At 51.0% G+C, this 17,560-nt stretch overlaps 1 protein-coding gene across 7 annotated transcripts in view; it reads right to left on the minus strand.

Moving 5' to 3' along the window:
* The window catches only part of nav3 (neuron navigator 3), a 247,046-nt gene that overhangs the window by 20,659 nt on the left and 208,827 nt on the right, over window positions 1-17,560 (minus strand). For all 7 annotated transcript variants that reach the window (XM_072710106.1, XM_072710122.1, XM_072710115.1 and 4 more), the window contains 10 exons: window positions 7,268-7,391; window positions 6,420-6,723; window positions 5,426-6,104; window positions 4,443-4,847; window positions 3,632-3,673; window positions 3,264-3,418; window positions 2,580-2,771; window positions 2,208-2,260; window positions 1,435-1,458; window positions 783-860 (listed from right to left, as the gene is read on the minus strand). In XM_072710106.1, coding sequence (XP_072566207.1) covers window positions 783-860; window positions 1,435-1,458; window positions 2,208-2,260; window positions 2,580-2,771; window positions 3,264-3,418; window positions 3,632-3,673; window positions 4,443-4,847; window positions 5,426-6,104; window positions 6,420-6,723; window positions 7,268-7,391 — 2,056 coding nt within the window. The remainder of the gene's footprint in view (window positions 1-782; window positions 861-1,434; window positions 1,459-2,207; window positions 2,261-2,579; window positions 2,772-3,263; window positions 3,419-3,631; window positions 3,674-4,442; window positions 4,848-5,425; window positions 6,105-6,419; window positions 6,724-7,267; window positions 7,392-17,560) is intronic.

The raw sequence follows: 17,560 nt of genomic DNA on the forward strand, positions 1-17,560 counted from the left end.
GTGCTTCTCTCTGCTTGGAAAGCACAACTTGGCCACTCAGTAAGGCACCCCCGCTTTCCTCTTTTTGGGCTCTGCAGGATTCCCCTGCTCCACCCCATATGGTATCTCCCACCCTAGCCTTTGTACCCCAACAAGCCACTGACCTGGGGTGGTCCATGGGTAGCTTTGCATGACCATGGGTTTTTCTCAATACCAAACCGTACTCCAACTTGGGGTGCAATGAATCATGGGATTGGTCCCGTTTGGCTAGGATGCAACCAATGCATCCTTGATATTTGGGATGGGGCAAGAACTGCATATGAATATTTTTACCGTCCTCTGTTGTTCTGTTCATGAGCATTGGAACTGGTCTTCGGCAATGGAAGATGATGTAAAATGTGTACACGACAACACAAATATGGACCAGTACGCATACAGTATTGACCCCCTGAGTTGACTACCTTGAGCAATCAGAGCTTCGTTATGTCACCCCAGAATTATGCGCATCTAAACCTGCATGCAACTTAGAGACACAGAGGCATAAATAATCAAGTGACTTTAAATATGGTGAGGTACACAAGGACAGTGTCTCTGTTTGGTCACACAGTGAGAGAGGACACCAATCATGAGAAAGTCAGCTAGTATTGAGCATGTCTCCCTTAAGGGTGCCAGGTCTTTGAGGGGTCACGCGGGGGTTCACATAGGGGTCAAACAGGGGGCACATGAGGGTCATATGAGAGCCACATAGGGGTCATACAGTGGTCTTTTAGGGGTCACAAAGGGGTCACGAGGGGGTCACCTACGTTGGAGGACAGCTGGGAGGTCAACTTGGCCACCTTCTCCTGCGAGGCGTCCAGCTCGCGCCGTAGCTTGCGGATTTGCTGTTGGCACAGAGTCGTAGGTTACTTGCCACCCATGACTCTGTAATTGACTGTAGTTTACCCCTATTTTTTTTTTCTTATATTTGGCTAAACTGGGATTCCAATGGAAAATCGTTGTAGTACTATGGACAGTGTGGTCCTAAATTACGAAGAGTTAATTCTTCCATACATTTGATAATTATTGAGGTTGTGGCTATATTATATTATACAGTATCAATATGTGCAATTTTAAAACGATGAGGGAAATATTGGCAACAGCACATAGAAAAACATCCTAGGTAAGAATTTTAAAGTAAGGTCACACAACAAACAGCAATAACATGAATTATGCTAATTGCTTAGTATCATCAAACTCAATGTGCCTTGAATCAGGAAAGTAAAAAGATATATGCATTGATATTCCTCATCAGCGACAGTTTATGTCTCGTGCGTCAAACTGAACTGAAACTATCAACAGCAGTATACATGATACAAAGTCGTAAATGTTTCAGCCACTTCCGTGTTTTAACATCTAATATCTGCTACTATAAGCAATAATACTTCAAAATAAAAATTAGAAAATGGTCTTCCATACCTCAGAATGGGCCTTTTCTTCTGTCTGTCAAAAAAACAAAATTAAAGACTTAAAGAGGCACAAGCCATCTTCAATCATCCAAATAACAGTGGGTCCCCAGGACTGGAGTTGAGAACCACTGCTTTATTATTGGCTGATTGAGAGGTCATCTCAAAAACCTGCACTGACACCGGCCCTCCATGGAACAGGTTCCCCACCCCTGTTGTAGGACGTGCACAGTGTGCAGACCGTGTGCACTGTTTAGAGTTTGTACAGTGTGCAGACCGTATGTACCATGCAGATTGTGTACAGTGTGCAGACCATATGCATTGTGTAGAGTGTGTACAGTGTGCAGGCCGTGTGCTCTGTGTAGACTTGGTACAGTGTGCAGACCATGTGCATAGTGTAGACCGTGTACAGTGTGTAGACCATGTGCACCATATAGACTGTATATAGTGTGCAGACCGTGTCCACCGTGTAGGGCAGGGATCGGCAATCTTATCTGCAATGGGCCGGTGTGTATGCTGATTTTGGAGATAACCATTAGGTCAGATGTTCAAACCCAGGTGTGAGGACTCTTCAGCCAATCTGTCCTCCAATTAGTGATCTCATTAGGAAGTTGCAGTGAAAACCCACATACATAACAGCCCTTTCTGGATAAGACTGCCCACCCCTGGTGTAAAGGGTGTAGACCGTGTGCACCATGTAGACCATGTACAGCCTGTAGACCATGTACAGTGTATAGAATGTGTACACCACTGTGATGCCGGTGAAGGAGCAGGCTGGGGTCTCACCGCAGAGTATAGCGAGGAGGTGCTGGAGACCAGCGACAGCGAGGAGCCGTGCACTGTGGGGACAGAGACGGGGAAGGGGTGGGGTCAGTCACCTCCCTGGGCAGCATTTACAGCGTCTTGGTGACAGACTCTCTGAATCAGCTGGTTTCTCTCCCTGCCTCCCTGAGATAGTTACACACTTAGGGACACGTTGGAGTCGCTCCCTTAGCTTGGACCGCCAGGCATCGCCATGGAAACTAGCCGGGTGTCAAGGATGGGAGTCCCGCATCTTGGGTTTCATCTCCCACTAATCCAGCCACACCCCTGAACTGTGTCTAATCCCGGTTACGCAGCAGGACCCCCCCCCAGTCCGGACCCCTGCTGGGCCGCTACCTTCCTCGGTGCTGTCCCGGAAGGAACCTGAGCGGCTTATGCCCCGCGGCCTCTCCTCCAGGGAGGTGGCGCTGCCGCCCAGCGCGTGTGCCTCCGCCCGCAGGTCGAAGGCCAGGTCCTGGGCTGGGATGCTGTTGGATCGGCTCATGCTGGTACCGGGCAGGGCAAACTGGGACGGGTTGGTGGGGCTCACTGCACTCAGACGTACAGAATACCACAAATACATTGCGTTCATTATTGTGTATCTAGGGAACAAGCTTTCAGCTTCATATTGATTCCAAATCATTTATTCAATACCTTAACCAATCAAATGTCTTTTTTTCTCAGATTATTGGGGATGTCTAGTCTGTTAATAAATACAACATTTGCCAGGAATTATTGCATATTATATATGTATGGGATTAAGAAGCTGTTAACTGACCCAGCAAACATGCTGTAAACACCTTCATGTTGTAATTTCTGCAAACCTGCAGACCTGGCATCTTGTGCTAAAGCATCATGCTAACATTTTACACACTGATTATAGTCTGCAAAAGTCTGGTCAGGTTACCAGTGCTTTTGTTAGCACTAACTCTGCTATGCTAACCCTATTCAGCGGCATGCTAACATGTCCTATGCTAACACATTTCGTGCTAAGCTAACAAAGTCTTCGCTATGCTAATGCTGCTATGTGTTCCCACTCACACAGGTTGGAGTAGTGGTACTTGCTGGCTGTGGCTGACGTCCCAGGCGGTGACAGAGGAGATTGACTTCCAGTGTCCTGCAGCCCCCCTGTGGAGTGCGATCGCAGCCACTCCTTCCCCTCCTCTTGGGACGTCTGCCGGGATGTGGGAGGGTACCTGGTTTTGGGGTGTGGGGCGGGGTGAGCAGATGTGAATTAACAAATAATACACTGTATATAAGAACAGGTCTGCAGCCAGTGCAGACACTTGTCTGACAAACAAAGGATCCGATAGATAAAAAGCTACTCGGCTTAAGTCTTGAGTCAAACGTAGATTTGACCGCTAAAGGTAAACGGAGATGGGAAGGTTGATGATGGAGGTTAATAGTACCTGAGTCCCTTTTTGGGCAGTGTGTTCCTGTCAAGAGGCATGCTGTTAAGGCAAGAGAACAGGCAGCAAGTCATTTCAGCAGCACAGCAAAGCAGATCACCAACACACCTGGACGTGGCTATCAGAACCCACGTCATCGGACACAAATCCACGGCATCTTCAAAAGGAAGCGACCGGGGATTTACTGATGCCCTTGGGGTGTGACAAGAAGGACGGTGTAGCAAATATGATGAAGACTTACAGATGGCTATCTACTTTAAACCTGTTTAAAGTTGGGCTGTCGATCTCTCTCCCTCTTATCCATCCATCCATCCATCTATCCATCCATCCACCCATCCATCCATCTTCTAACCACTGTGGCCCATGACACACTGGCATGCCAACCAGGTGTCCCTGTCTTGTGCCCTGGATGAAAGGTCAATCTGGGGGGGCATAGCTCCCAACCACACCCCCCAAAGCATCAAACCTTTCCTCATTTAACGGAGGTATTCCTTGGTGTCAGGGTCACGCAGTGCAGCTTACAGGAAATGTCCTCAGCACAAGGGAAGACAAAGTAGGACCAGCTAGAAATGTGCGGCAGAGATAAACACTGCACTGCTACCCATGGTTACTGAACAGCCTCCGACTGCTTTTAGATTCATCATTACTCCAGCCATGCAGGTCAGAATCCCGTCACACCGTCAAAGACAAGGTCAGACAAATACTGCTTCTGAACAGTGTCAAAATTCGAGCCCAACCAAAGACAACGGCGTAAGATGAACTTAAAACATTCAACACTGATTTCTGCTTCTTAGAACACAAGCGGACTCACCCCTCTGACAGAGTGGACTTCACACTCCCTGTGCGTGTCACCTTGGGCCCCGAGGCGAGTCCGGCAAGCGAGCTGTGGTGGCTGACAGCCAGGTCCATGGACTCGGGGGTGGCGTGCAGGCCGGCCCCGCCCTGTCCGCCCGGGGCGTTTCCTGGGAGACGGGCCTGAGAGGGGCTCGGGGACGGAGCGTAGGCGGTGCCCGTCAGTTCGGGGCCCCGGGCATACAGGGGGCTGCTGCCGCCGCTCTGCCCACTGCTCATGCTGCCCGTGCCCGAGGACGGCGAGTCCAGGCTGACCTGCCGCGCCAGGGGCCCATGGGGGCTACCCAGGGCTGAGGGGGCCTTGCCGGAATCGGGGGTCCCGGGAGAGCTGGCCTTGCTGCTGCTTTTACTGGAGCCGAACAACCTGGAACCAGCGGCCATGGTATCAGAGACTGGCACACGGTGCTCTTGGCATTCTTACAAGCATTCGGAACATTCATCCCATCTGTTAACAGGGGAGTGTGAACAGGCTCACGGCCATGCAGGCCCGTTACTGCAAGATCACAGGCACACCTGAGAAAGTCCCTAAATAAGTTGACATGCAGCCAGGGGGCCATCTGCAGGGAATGACGAATCGCCCCGGCTATTCAAGACAGTTACTTGAAACAGACAGAAGGTGGCGCTGTCATGTTGAAGAACCTGAATTTCATAAAGTTTACCAAACTTTTCCTTAATCATATGACAGTGTATGATAGTTTCACACTTTTATCATAAAATCGTGCACCTCTGGAGCTATAACCTTTGGTTTTGTGTGTTGATAAATGAGGTTATTCCAACCAGTGATGAGTAATATCCCTTATCTGTGAAAGGAGGTAACTGCACACTAAGAGTGTAATGTGGCCTGTCAAAATGACAGAGATTAAATACTCATAGCCCGCTTCTGGGCTGTAGCACATTCTCTCATATCCCACAGCAGGGAGCAGAGTGCATTGTGGGTCTGACCTGCGGAAGGTGGGAGAGGCGATGTCGGGGTATTTGGGGCCGGGCAGCCGCAGGCCGGACTGGCCCGTGGAGGTGGGGCTGGATTTGGGTGTGAGGCCGGTGCCGTCCGAGTCGGACACTGCCACCTTCTCCTTGTCTGTCTGGTTGACGGTGACGGGGCTGGAGCGGTCGGATTCCGCCTTGCTGCCATCACGGCGCTTGGGGGCGGGCGCCGACTTTCCGCTGACGTTGGAGTCCACGCTGCTGGAGCTGGAGCGGTGGCTGGCGCGGCCTACGATGCCACTGGCTGACGACTTGGCGGGCCGGGGCAGCGAGCGGTACTGCAGCGGCGTCCGAGACGCAGCCATGCTCAGCAGCGCCCCGTCGTCCTGCGGCTGGGCCTCGTCCAGGCTTGTCTTACGGACGCCGTTGACCGCGCCGGCCGGGCCGCCCTTCCCGAGCGCCGAGGTCTTGGGCAGCTTGCCCAGGGTGGCCGAGCCGCCTGCGAGTGTGGCCCCGCTGCCCGTGATCACCTTCTTGAAGCCGAAGGAGCCGGTGGTGGGGGGACGGGCCACGCCCGACGGAGGCTTCTTTCCTTCGTCCCCGCTGCTCTTCCCGGCGTCGGAGGGAGAGCGCTGGATTCCTGTGCCCTTGGCTGGAGCCTTGCCCTTCTCCGAGGCCTTGGCGTCATCCGTCTTTCCTACAAACACAAAATGGCCGATTTCAGCTGCTCACGCAAAACGATTCATCCCTTCAATGCTAAGCTGCAGACAGTTTTACGCCCACATCCCCCCTGAAATCTTTCTCCCATCATATTTCATCATTCACCGTTATTTTGGGCAAATGACAGCTTGTTTGCTAAGATCATCAGAAATACAGCTCAATGCCTTTGCCAGAATAACGTCATGAATTTTACATGCAGGGGAAAACAGACCATGGAACCTGATTTTTACTTATCCAAATTCTCAGGTTCTGTGAACACAAAGGAGGTGCTCCGGGGAGAAGATGCCCCTACCAGGGGTTTTTAGTGCTCCTGTAGGGGTTTTGGTCCGTGAGGATGTGACGCCCAGCTGAGCAGTCATGCCCCGCCTCCAGGAGCCCGTCTGAGACAACGGCAGGCCGGTTTTCTGCCCGGTCCGGTCCGGATCCTCGCTGTGCCCGGGAGACGCCCCAGAGCTGGAGGAAGGCTTCCATCTGGAGTCCATGGCACTGCACAGCTCCTCGTCCAACTTCTTCAGGTCCTCCCCTGCTGGCCAGGGGGCGCTATCATGGCCCGGTGCCACCACAGTCGCTGCACGCTTATGCGAGTCTGTTTTGACCTATGAGAAGTTCATACACACAGAGGCATCACACCGTGACATCATCACTGGGCGACACCTAGGACACCTGACCTTCCTCATACATGATGCAAAAGCTGCACATCCTCACTACAAAACTCACTGAAGCTCAGAGCCGCAGAGGGAAAGCGGGGAGGGCAGCATTATTTCACGATAAAGACCGCCAGCTGGGCCGAGGAACTGGAGGCAGATTCCGCGACTTCAATTCAGCACGTGGTAAAATTAAATTATACGCTGCTGAAACTGCAAGTCATAAATGGCATCAGTGGCAGTACTGGAATCCGAACACAGGTGCGAGAGAGAAGTGAATCCTCCAGCAGCACCGACAATATGAGCTTTTATCGAAGCCGACCATTAACTACGGCCGTTCGTCATAAAGGATCCTTCAGCTAAACAGTCTCCTGTTTCCACTCCAGAATATTAACGTTAAAAGAGCAGCTGCAAGCAGAGAGACACGGAGGGCGGGAGGCTGAGCCCAACACACACGCAGACACGTGCGCACGCACGCGATTCCCTGGCTGCATACCTGAGAGGCGCTCTTGCGGGGGGAGGCTGAGATGTCCGTGTAGGAGGAGGTGTTCAGGTCGTCTGTGCTGATGTTATCCAGTGTGTCGCTTAGGCCGCTGCTGATGGAGCTGCTGTCATCCCAACTGCGGAGGGGAGAGGAGAGAGACGAGATGAGAGGGAGAGAGAGAGGGATGTCTGGGGGGTTTAGAAACACACAGGATCCTTTCTCCAAGTGCGCGCGCACACACACCCTGAGGTGAGGCCCCTCTCCCTGCAGGACCACGCCCCTCTGCCAGCCTGACAGCAAGCACAGACGTCTCGCCAGCCCCCAAGCGCCCCCCCCCCCCAGCCTGCTTAGTTTTAGCATCGCCTTTGTCCGGCAGGCACTGTGACCCCCCCCCCCACCCCCACCACCACCGAGATCATTTATTATTCTCCCAATTAGCACAGTGAGCTACTGGGCCCTACTGAAGTCCTCATTAATACACCGTGGACTTCTGGGTATTTTTCTCATCTCACACACAAACACACACACACTTGCTCACTCAGACACACGCGCGCTCTCCCTCTCTCCCCTGGTTACCATGCTAACACACCTGCGCCCCATCTCTGGGGTGGGGGGGGGGGGGGGCTCCCCAGATACCCCAGTGGGTTTGCTCAACCTTAATTAACATCTGAGGGAGGGGGGCTTATCTCCTCATCTCCCAGCCAAACCTCCGGTCGTGTCTTGGGGGAAGTCAGAGCCAGTCGTGTTGATAATGGGAGGGGGGGGGGGGGTTAGGCCCCCCAGCCAGGTTTTGGGGAGACGGGAGGAGCCGGCTGCTCACCCTCCGGGAGGTACGAGGGCCTGCAGGCTCCATGCATATGGCAGAAGCCTCCTTTGAGGAGACTTACACTGGGGGTCTGTGTTATGGGTCCTGGGGGGGGCGATGTGTAATGTCAGCCATACCTCACTGGTCCAATTAGTCACTAACGATCTGTATCATGACCATACATTTACATTACAGTCACGCGTTTCTGTAATATTACGGCCAGATGGGAATCAAGAGTCCATTTAAATATGGCTTATATCAAATGTACAGCATGATTTTAAAAAACACTATGTAAAAAGAGGGTGAAATTTTGTCATTAAAATGATGAGTTGGATCAAACACCTGATCCAGAAAATGAGCTTGAGATCCTCTGATAACGCCCCCCCCCAAAAGTTTTCATTAACAGGGAGCCCCCATAAATGTTTCTCATTTAATCGTTTAAGACGGATGGATAGGAGGGCTGACTGATAATTCACCTCAAACAGCCATGGACGACTCACACACAGCCTCACACGAACACAGCATCCGCGGATCCTTCCGGCACTGTCCGGACGTCTATATTTAGCAGCCCGGAAAGCACAGCTCTGTATATTTCATAAGACAGACGTCCCCCCCCCCCCTCCCGGTTTTAGCCAATGGGACCGACACCTACAGCATGGGCATCAAGAGTGTTCAGCACTGGGGCCGCAACCCAGTCAGTTCCGGTTCAGTAGACCCCGCCCCCTCCCCTTTTATAATTTATAATTCTAACAAGACAAAAGGAGGTAGCAGAACACAAAGAAAAGCAGAAAATGGGGACTGTGACGACTCGTGATAGCCAGCAGGGCGGCGCTAGCACATTTACAGAGACAGCTTGGCGGGGTGATACACTATGAAAAGAGTCACATTCCCACTGCTTTAAGTTCTCCAGGTTTTAATAGTGTCCAGGCCGGACATGGAGGTCACAGAAGGAGCTCTGATCATAGAGTTACAGGCTGACTAGAAACTACACGATAAATGAAACTATTGTCTGCCTTGATGGTCATTTGAACAGCGCCCTCTGCTGTACAGGTGGACAGTCAAATGGCAGCTAACCTTTTATTGGCAGCCTCTTACCTCTCGACAAGATGCTTGAGGATCTACTTATCACATTCAAAGAAGGAGGAAGTGTAGGCTGCATTTTAACAAGCCATCGTCAAGGCAGCTTAAATATCTAAATGGCTCGTGAGCATCGACCAATCCTGGTAAAGAATAGGTCTTAAAGGCCCGGTACATTTATTTGCAAGAATTTACTAAAAACCTTCTGGGCTTCTGTGCCCCGAAAAGGTGGTCCTTGATGTGCTCACGTCTCCTGAAGTAAAAAATGGACTGGTTGGAGGAACACCCAGAGCGTTTGGGGACAGAGCTCCCAAGGTCTGCTGAAACCAGGCCACAGCGACCCCGGACATCAAGTCGATTTCTGCTCCATATGCTCAATGCAGAAGCCACATTCCTCAAACTCAGAAATGTCTTTTGAAGTAACTCTGACACACAGCAAATTCCTCAGGGGGATGCCAGCGGCTATAAGGTTTCTGCATCCCTTCAAGTGTTGCATCATTTAATAACAGGATTCGGTATCTTTTCAGGACCGCGCCATTCACTGGTAATCAAAATCTCAGCAACGACACAAAAATGACAAATTCCACTGACTGCAGTGGTTAATGATTAAGGAAATCACAAAATCCATCTTTCAGCTTCCGGCAGGCTCAGCAGATTGCTGAAGAATTTTAACAGAATCGGTGACATTAGTGTAATTACTGCATAAAAGCCCTAATACCCCAAAAAAGCCCTTTAAATTAGCAATTAGTGATTTTAAGTTTGAAACCGTCATTTCACAGTCCTGGCTGCTTCAGGAGCTGCACGCCCAGTCAGTCAGTGCTGACAGTCCTTACACAGTCCTGTAAACCATCAGACTAGCAAAATCACCGGGCCCTGTTTGGCTGTGGCTGGTGCGGTCCAAAACCACAGACAGACCAGAGTCACTCTCCGCAAACGTCGATCCGATGAATCGCTCGTCCCGTTAGATACAGAGGGAATCACAGTGTTTTTTCTTTTACCTTCTTGGAGGTTGGTTGTTGCCCGCTAGGGGCTTTGGACAGTGTGTGTAATGAGGATGGATGATGTGCACATTAATAAGGACACAGCGGGACGGGTAATGGTATGACATAGATACAGTGTACAGGTAAAACGCTTTTTTCAATACCTGCATTCAAAATGTGATATATATTGTACAATGTGTTCTATATTCTATATACATTGAGTTTAATAAATCCATCCATACATCTTGTAAATGTTTAAATCCTAAATCCTAGTCAAGTTCTGAAGGAGAGCACAGGCAGCAGAGGGCACAAGGCAGGGCAGATAATAATAATAAGTATAACTATAGGAAAATTATGATTGATTACATGTACAGTTTCCGAGTAAACGTGACGGCAGCTGAACTTTCCATGGCTGCCGGTAAATATTTATTAGCTAGATATTGTGAGCTTCAGCGAAAAGAAGAGCGCCTCACTGTTTCTGTGATTCTGTTTCCACAGAAAACATAATTATATGAACTACTATTCTGATTTGTCCGCACTCGTCTGTGAGGGTGGCTTGCAGATTTAGCAAAGATAATGTGGATTCGGAGCTAGACGAAGGATGTGAAAGTCACCGACTGTTGTGGCAAACCGCCTGACATCATCAGGCATCGCGGAGGACGCCTAAGAAGGGCCTGTCACTGGGTTTGAGAAAACTGTCATGCCCTGAGTACATTCTGCCCCAAGACCATCCTCTGGCGGGAAAACGTGTGGCCGGTTTACACAACAACTGAGGCTCCCACACGTTCCAGGACACCTCAGGCTCTGGAGCAATGAAAACGGTTACAAACGACTCTGTTCCATGGAACAAAGCATACGGAATTTCAGCCAGACCTACACCATCAATACCTACACAGAAACTTTTTCCCAAGATCACAAACTCGCGCTAGAAATTCCCTGTCGGGACTGCGGAGAGCTTTGCCGCATTCGTTGATGCCACCATCCCACTCAAAGCCCCCGAATGCAGACGTCTCCACAGCAACGCATCCAACGCCGAACCACATTAGCCAACATCAAGTCTGTCCGAGCGCAAACTCATCCGGGTCGTCCCCATGAATGCAGACGGACTTCTGAGTCCCGTTCAGAGAAAAGAACCAAACCTGAACGGCCGGGCTGAAGAGCAGCAGCAGAGGCTCCCGCAGGGGGTCCGAACTCACCCCCCGGGAGAGAAGCTGCGTGGCGCTGGGGATGCGGGATCCGCCTGGATGCTGCCGCAGCTCAGGGAAGCAGGTGGGCAGAAAGATAGAAATAGAGAGAGAAAGAGAGAGGGAGAGAGAGCACCACCACAGCCCGCCACCACCCTCTGACTCTTCTCTAGGCAGGGCGTGCTCTCAGCCCAGCTCCACACCAGAAGATGTGGCTGGACAAGGAAGATGGGAAGCTTGCGGTCCGCCTTCTGCAGGCGTCCAGGGCGGGATGTCTTACGGAGCAACAAACCACAGCAAGACAGTGCCTGAGAGCCCAAGAGGCAGCCGGGCTTTTATACGGCAAGCTTCACCTGATGATGTAATCGCTGCATTATTCATATTCCATAAAAGCCATAGCTTGAAATGAGCGATGTTTTTTTTTAAGGGGGGGGGGGGGGGTCATCCCAGGATAGTTACTGCCTTTCCTTTATTTTGCCTAGCTGCTTTTGGAAACGGGAAGCTGTCACAGGGATCGGCACTGCGATTACAAGCTGAAAAATATTTTATTACGGCGGTGACACTTGCATCTGCCACGCTCGGTTTTTCTGGAACACAAATTGCAGGCCCGACACGGTTAAAATGGGAGTGACGTTCCACCAAAGCCACAGGGACTGACAAAGGGTAGAAACTCTGGCCATACACAAACTTGCAATTCAAATAACGATGTCGCCTGACACGCGTGGCAAGCTGGCCGACTGAGGTTGGCACCCTGGGCACCATTTCACGCCCCGCGGCTGCCAGCTCCCTCTCTGGCGTGTCTGAGACCGAAATTGGCGCTAGGGGGGCTCGGCTCACAGCCGGCCGCGCCGTCTGTCACCCTTGAGCCGCGGCCCAATCGCAAAGCCTCCGGAGAGACCCTGACTCCCAATCCGGCACTTAGCCTGTATGCTTCAGTGGGATTAAATGATTATGGGTGGAAGTGTCTGCGGCCCTGAGCCGGGCAGACCAAAGACGAGAAGACGGAACGGCACATAGGTATCCCCACTTAATGGGAACACCTTCGGGGAACACCAAGACCCCAGCAGGACCAGAACCGGTATCCCAGAGGGGAAGAAAATTGGAAAATGAACAGGTGATTTGGCTCTGATTGACAAATCTCTGACCAGCATGTCCACAGAGGCCCCAGCCCATCCCTGGACTGTGACAGCAATGTCACCTGGTGCCTCTTGGGCATCAGTTATGAGTGCATTCAAATCCAGATTAGCATTTGGGAGTCAATCACAACAAGTTTATCCTCCTGTTTGCCTAAGAAGATAAGCTCAGTAACATCAAATACTTTAAAATTACATCGTCGACTAAGTGACCAGGGGATGACCAGGTCAGAATGGGCAGTGTGTGGCTCAGTGGGCAAAGCCTGAGTGACTGTAATCAGAAGAACACTGGTTCAAACCCAGCCTCACCACATCTGCGGGTCCTTGAGCAAGGCCCTTAACTCCCAGCTCCCTGGGTGCCCCAACAGGTGGCTGCCCTTTGCAGACAGCTTACACTACAAAGAGCAAGTAGAGGGAGGCATAAAGACAATTTCCCCAAGGGGATCAGTGAAGTATCAATTATTATGAATACTGATGACCACAAAACCATGTGGAATCTACCAGGAGACAACCATCAAAAACCAGCCGTGTGTATGCTCAATTATCAGGACCTGGCACATTACACAACCCTGGGGGGGGCAGAGCCAGACATCAGCCAGTAGACCAGACGTTTTTTGCTTATGAGGAAGGAGGCTCCATCCGCCTAGATCCATTTACAGTAGGCTTCCACCGCGATGATTCCCGCGGAGACCACAGAAGAACCATGGAAGCGATGCCAGGTTGACTGTTGCCTAGCATTTGCCGCACCCAAGGAGTAATTAAGCACCCATTTGTACACAGCTGCTTAGAGGGGTGTTCAGAGATGTGCTCAGTCTCGTTCCAGCTCTCCCATGGAAGTCTGCCTGCCCGCTGCCATCGTCCAACATGGTTCACAGCTCCTTGTCCACCAAGGCTTTAATTAATGACCTAATTAATTAAACACAGGCCATCATTGTCTTAAATAGGCCTTACCATAAATCTAATTGTGGGAAAAAAAAAAAAAAAAAGGGATGGATGTTTAGGTGGTTAGTAAATGTTTCTGTGATTTCTGGGCCCAATCAGGCAGCATCATTACAAACTTGTGCCTGGATCTAGAATTTTCCAGGCCTTGCGACAGGTTTCCGCTTTTCTGCATCTGATGCCGGTTGTTGGGGGTGGGGGGGGGGGGTGAGTATGCACGTCTCAGGAGAGAAACATCCTTCCTGCAGACAGGAACCAGGGCAGCTTCCAGGCAAACTGCGGGATGTGTACCTGGTGGTGGTGGTGGGGGGGGGGGGGGGCGGTGTAAATATTTATGAAGGCTGACAGTGGGAAGCGGGAGGGAGGTTCAGACAGAGCCTGTCTGGCTTTCGGGAGAGAGAGTCCCGGAGCTTCACGGATGGCAGCAGGTGTAACATTACAGACCATCCATCCTAATTATGGTGCCATTATGGATCCATCATGGTTCGACCACTTACGCTGGATTTATGGATTGTCGGTGATGTGCTAATACTTACAGCAGCACACGCCACCAGGTCTCTGGGCGTTTTCCGATAATATGGTGGAAGCCAGGAGCAGGACTAATCTGGGCCAGATGTTCAGGACACCACCAACCTGCAAGGGCACTGTCAATGAAGACCTTCTGAAATATTAATCTGACTGTGACTTGTGCCCCGGTGTCAAATAAAGCGTAAAGGAGTAACTACAGGGCAACTGCCTGCTTAGACCTGCTTCATTAGCAGATGACTGTCAGGTAGAGCAACCCCCCCTTCCCCTAGCCAGAGGAAACACCTGAAGGTGCCCTGAGGATTGAGATGGGATCTGTCATGGGACCAAGTGAGACTCCCCATCTGGAGCTGACAGAGCGGACCAGTTTGGAAGCCAATTGTGCTCGTGGAGAAGAGGATGAAGGAAGTACACATGGAATAATTGTAAACCCAGATCGGTGCCGAGCAGAACCCCCCATCCAGAGCTGACAGAGTGGGCCAGTTTGGAAGCCGATCATTCTTGTGCAGGAGGGGATGAAGGACATAAACATCGAATAACTACAAAGCCAGAACTGTGCGAGCAGAACCGCTGTCTACGAGGCGACTAGCTGCAGTCTGCTGACTGACCCAACCGGAGAGCCCAAGGCAGAAATGCCACTCCTTAGCTGCTGGTCTCCTGCGATACCGCTGCCCTTTCTTCCCCCGCAATGAATAGGAAGGATCAAGGCCGATTCCTGGCAAGCATACACTGATTCCACTGACGTTGTGGCCAAAAGCCATGAGACAGAGCTGTAACCTCCACACCGGTTGGGGGGGGGGGGATTGGAGACCATGTCGGCAGAAGCAGAGACAGACTGGAGCACAGAATGCGTGACCTTTGTGGAGCATATGGCCAGTGCGGCGAAAGACGGCCATGCTCACTGTGTCTGCCGGCCGCAGCCACTCCCACGATGACCTTCTCAGAGAATCACCCAGCAGGAAAACTGTCACCAGCACACCACACACCTGTTAATTACCAAGAAACAGGTTCCTATCTAGGCAGACCCAAGCTGCACTTCAAATGTAACATACAAAGCTATATATATACAGACTATCCCTGATTTACAATGGCCTTCCGTTCAGATAGACAGGTTGTACGCTGAAATGGACGTACGTCGGAATGGGATAGCTGGACTGACTTTAAGGTGTGAGAATGAAACTGAGAGATGTGTGTGAGGCTGGGAAAGTCACCCTACCATACAGTACAGCACTTTCCCACAGATCCTATCGCATGACACGTAACGTGCACTAGGGGGCGCAGTGCTGCTGGGAGAGTGGCCACTCAATAGTTATATTTACATAGCTACATTTAGTTTTTTTTCTTTTTAAAAACTTCGGTTATATGTGCAAGTTGTTGGGGAGAGTCTGTATATATATATATATGCCTAAGATACATGAATTATTCAGTCTGGGGGGGGGGGGGGGGAGGCAGAGCGGCTAAAGTGACTCAGTTCCAGTTTACTCCCACCAGGAAGTAGCAATGATGTTGCCAGGATGCCATCCTGAGGGGGGCACTGGGGTGTGTTGGGAGGACCCCATTGTGTCAAAGGTCGGTGGGAGTCCCCTGGTGTGCAGGTGTCAGATGGGGGAGGGGGTGACGGTGGGTTGGTGATCCATTGGGTGGGCAGGCGAGGGCCGTGCCCCCAGGAAGCAGACCTAAATGTCAAAGGCAGCGTTAGACCGGGGCTCCTACCTTGGGGTTAGTGCCCTCCACCACCTCTGCTAATTGGAACAGCCTGGACAATATAAGTGGATTAAGCCGAAAACGGAAAGCCGTCCTCGGAACAGCTAGACGCAGGAAGTTCTGGGCAGCTGCCAGACATTTTGGGTACGAAGGAAATAACAGGGCTTCCGAGGAGAATTTAATTTCCTTCTGAGCACCAGCAAACAAACAGGAAATCAGTCCACAGCTGCATCTCCATTACAGAAATCAGCAATGTGAAGCTTTTAACTTCAATCAAACCCCAGAAGTGGATAAGGGAGGGTGACGAAGTAATTTAACGGACAAACAGACTACAGGCATACAGAATGAGGCGCAGCGTGTTGTCTGCCACTGAATACGTGGCCAGCAGGGGGCACCGTCATTAGGGGAAGATGTTGGTGACCAAAAGGTTGTCCAGGGGTCCCTGGAGGGTCTGCTGTGGATCCTACAGAGAGCGTCGGGATCAGAAGTGACCGGTTAGTGCCAGCTGAATAAGCAGGTAAAACCGCATAATGTGGCTTTAGGTGTGTCTGTCTGCTCAGCCAATCAGGGATGAGTGTGAATTATAATGTGGGGGTGGAGGACCTACCCTCCCGATGCTCTACAGTGCAGTTCCACAACTGCCCCGACCCACAAGGAAATAAAGTGAGTGGGGGCTTTGGGGAAGGGGGTTTTTATTAATTCATAGTGCTGAAACATGCTGGGTGCCCTGCCTGTCCCAGCCCGGCTGGCAGCACTCATCTATTCTGCATGGGGGGGTTTATTTATGGACTCCCTCCTGTCCTTCGCTTCACTGGGGGCTCTCTATTTTTCTTTTTTTTTTTGAAGAAAAAGCAATAAAGCCACAGCATGACATAGACTTGGGTGGCTATTAATCCAGCACTGCTGAAAAAATGATCATAGTGATCCCGATTCCAGTTAATAAGCAATGGGGTCAATTAGGCAGCGCTGGCACACAGTCAGCCCTGAGGAAGTGCTGTTCATGAGCGCCTCTGTGAAACAGCACATAGCTGGTGGGAGGAGACAAGACGTCGAGGCAGACAGACCAACGCGGCTCATACAGGCAGCTAAACGCCTGGACCTTTTGGCTATGACCCGCAGATCCTCCCTCCTGAACACTGCAGAAAAGTGAACGTGGCCCAGCCATGTCGGATTAATGCAGGTTTGGGTTACTGCTGTGGATTCTGTCATGTCCCGTGTCCTGCAGCGGGCGGTGCTAGTGAACCGTTGGCTGGACACGCCAGGGAGTGATGAAACGAAACCTGGATAAACGAATGCACTCATGTCAGCTTTATCACAGGAGTATGCAAATCTAGCCTTCATTTTGCATTTTACACTGAAATTAACCAAAATCACAACATTCCTCCTGAATTATCAGACGGTGACAGACGCCTGACACAAAAAAGACACCCCCAAAGTCCCAAACGGACTTTCTGACTTCACCAGCCATCTGTGGTGCCCTGCCTTCACTGCCAGCCCCCCTACCATGTAGATTCTGCCCCCCCCCCCCCGCCAACAAAAACAATGAGCAGCTTCTAGTGCCTCCCCATTTGAATCCCTCCTTTCTGCCGTGTCTCTGATTATTCCAAACATGCAGGTTATGTGATTAAAGAAACTCGAGAGAGAACGGAAACATTAGGAACTGCATTACAGAAGGAAGTTTTTGTGCGCTGTGACATTCTGGAATAAATACATACAGATTAGCTTACCAGCTAGGTACACAAACAAACAAACTGCCAACCACAGGAAGCATGCCTAGACTCTCGATCAGACCTTCCAGGTTTACAAATTCAGTTCTCCCAGTCGACTCGTTCAAATCTCACTTCCACACGTGCTCACCACCGGGGAGGAACCTCCATGGCGCTGCCTCTATAGGAAACCTTCTGTCCTCTTAAAAGTCTACAGCTGGTTAGTGCCCAAGTCCTTCATGCTAATGATTA

This window comes from Paramormyrops kingsleyae, chromosome 1, assembly GCF_048594095.1.
Source record: "Paramormyrops kingsleyae isolate MSU_618 chromosome 1, PKINGS_0.4, whole genome shotgun sequence".
Taxonomy (NCBI): Eukaryota; Metazoa; Chordata; class Actinopteri; order Osteoglossiformes; family Mormyridae; genus Paramormyrops; species Paramormyrops kingsleyae.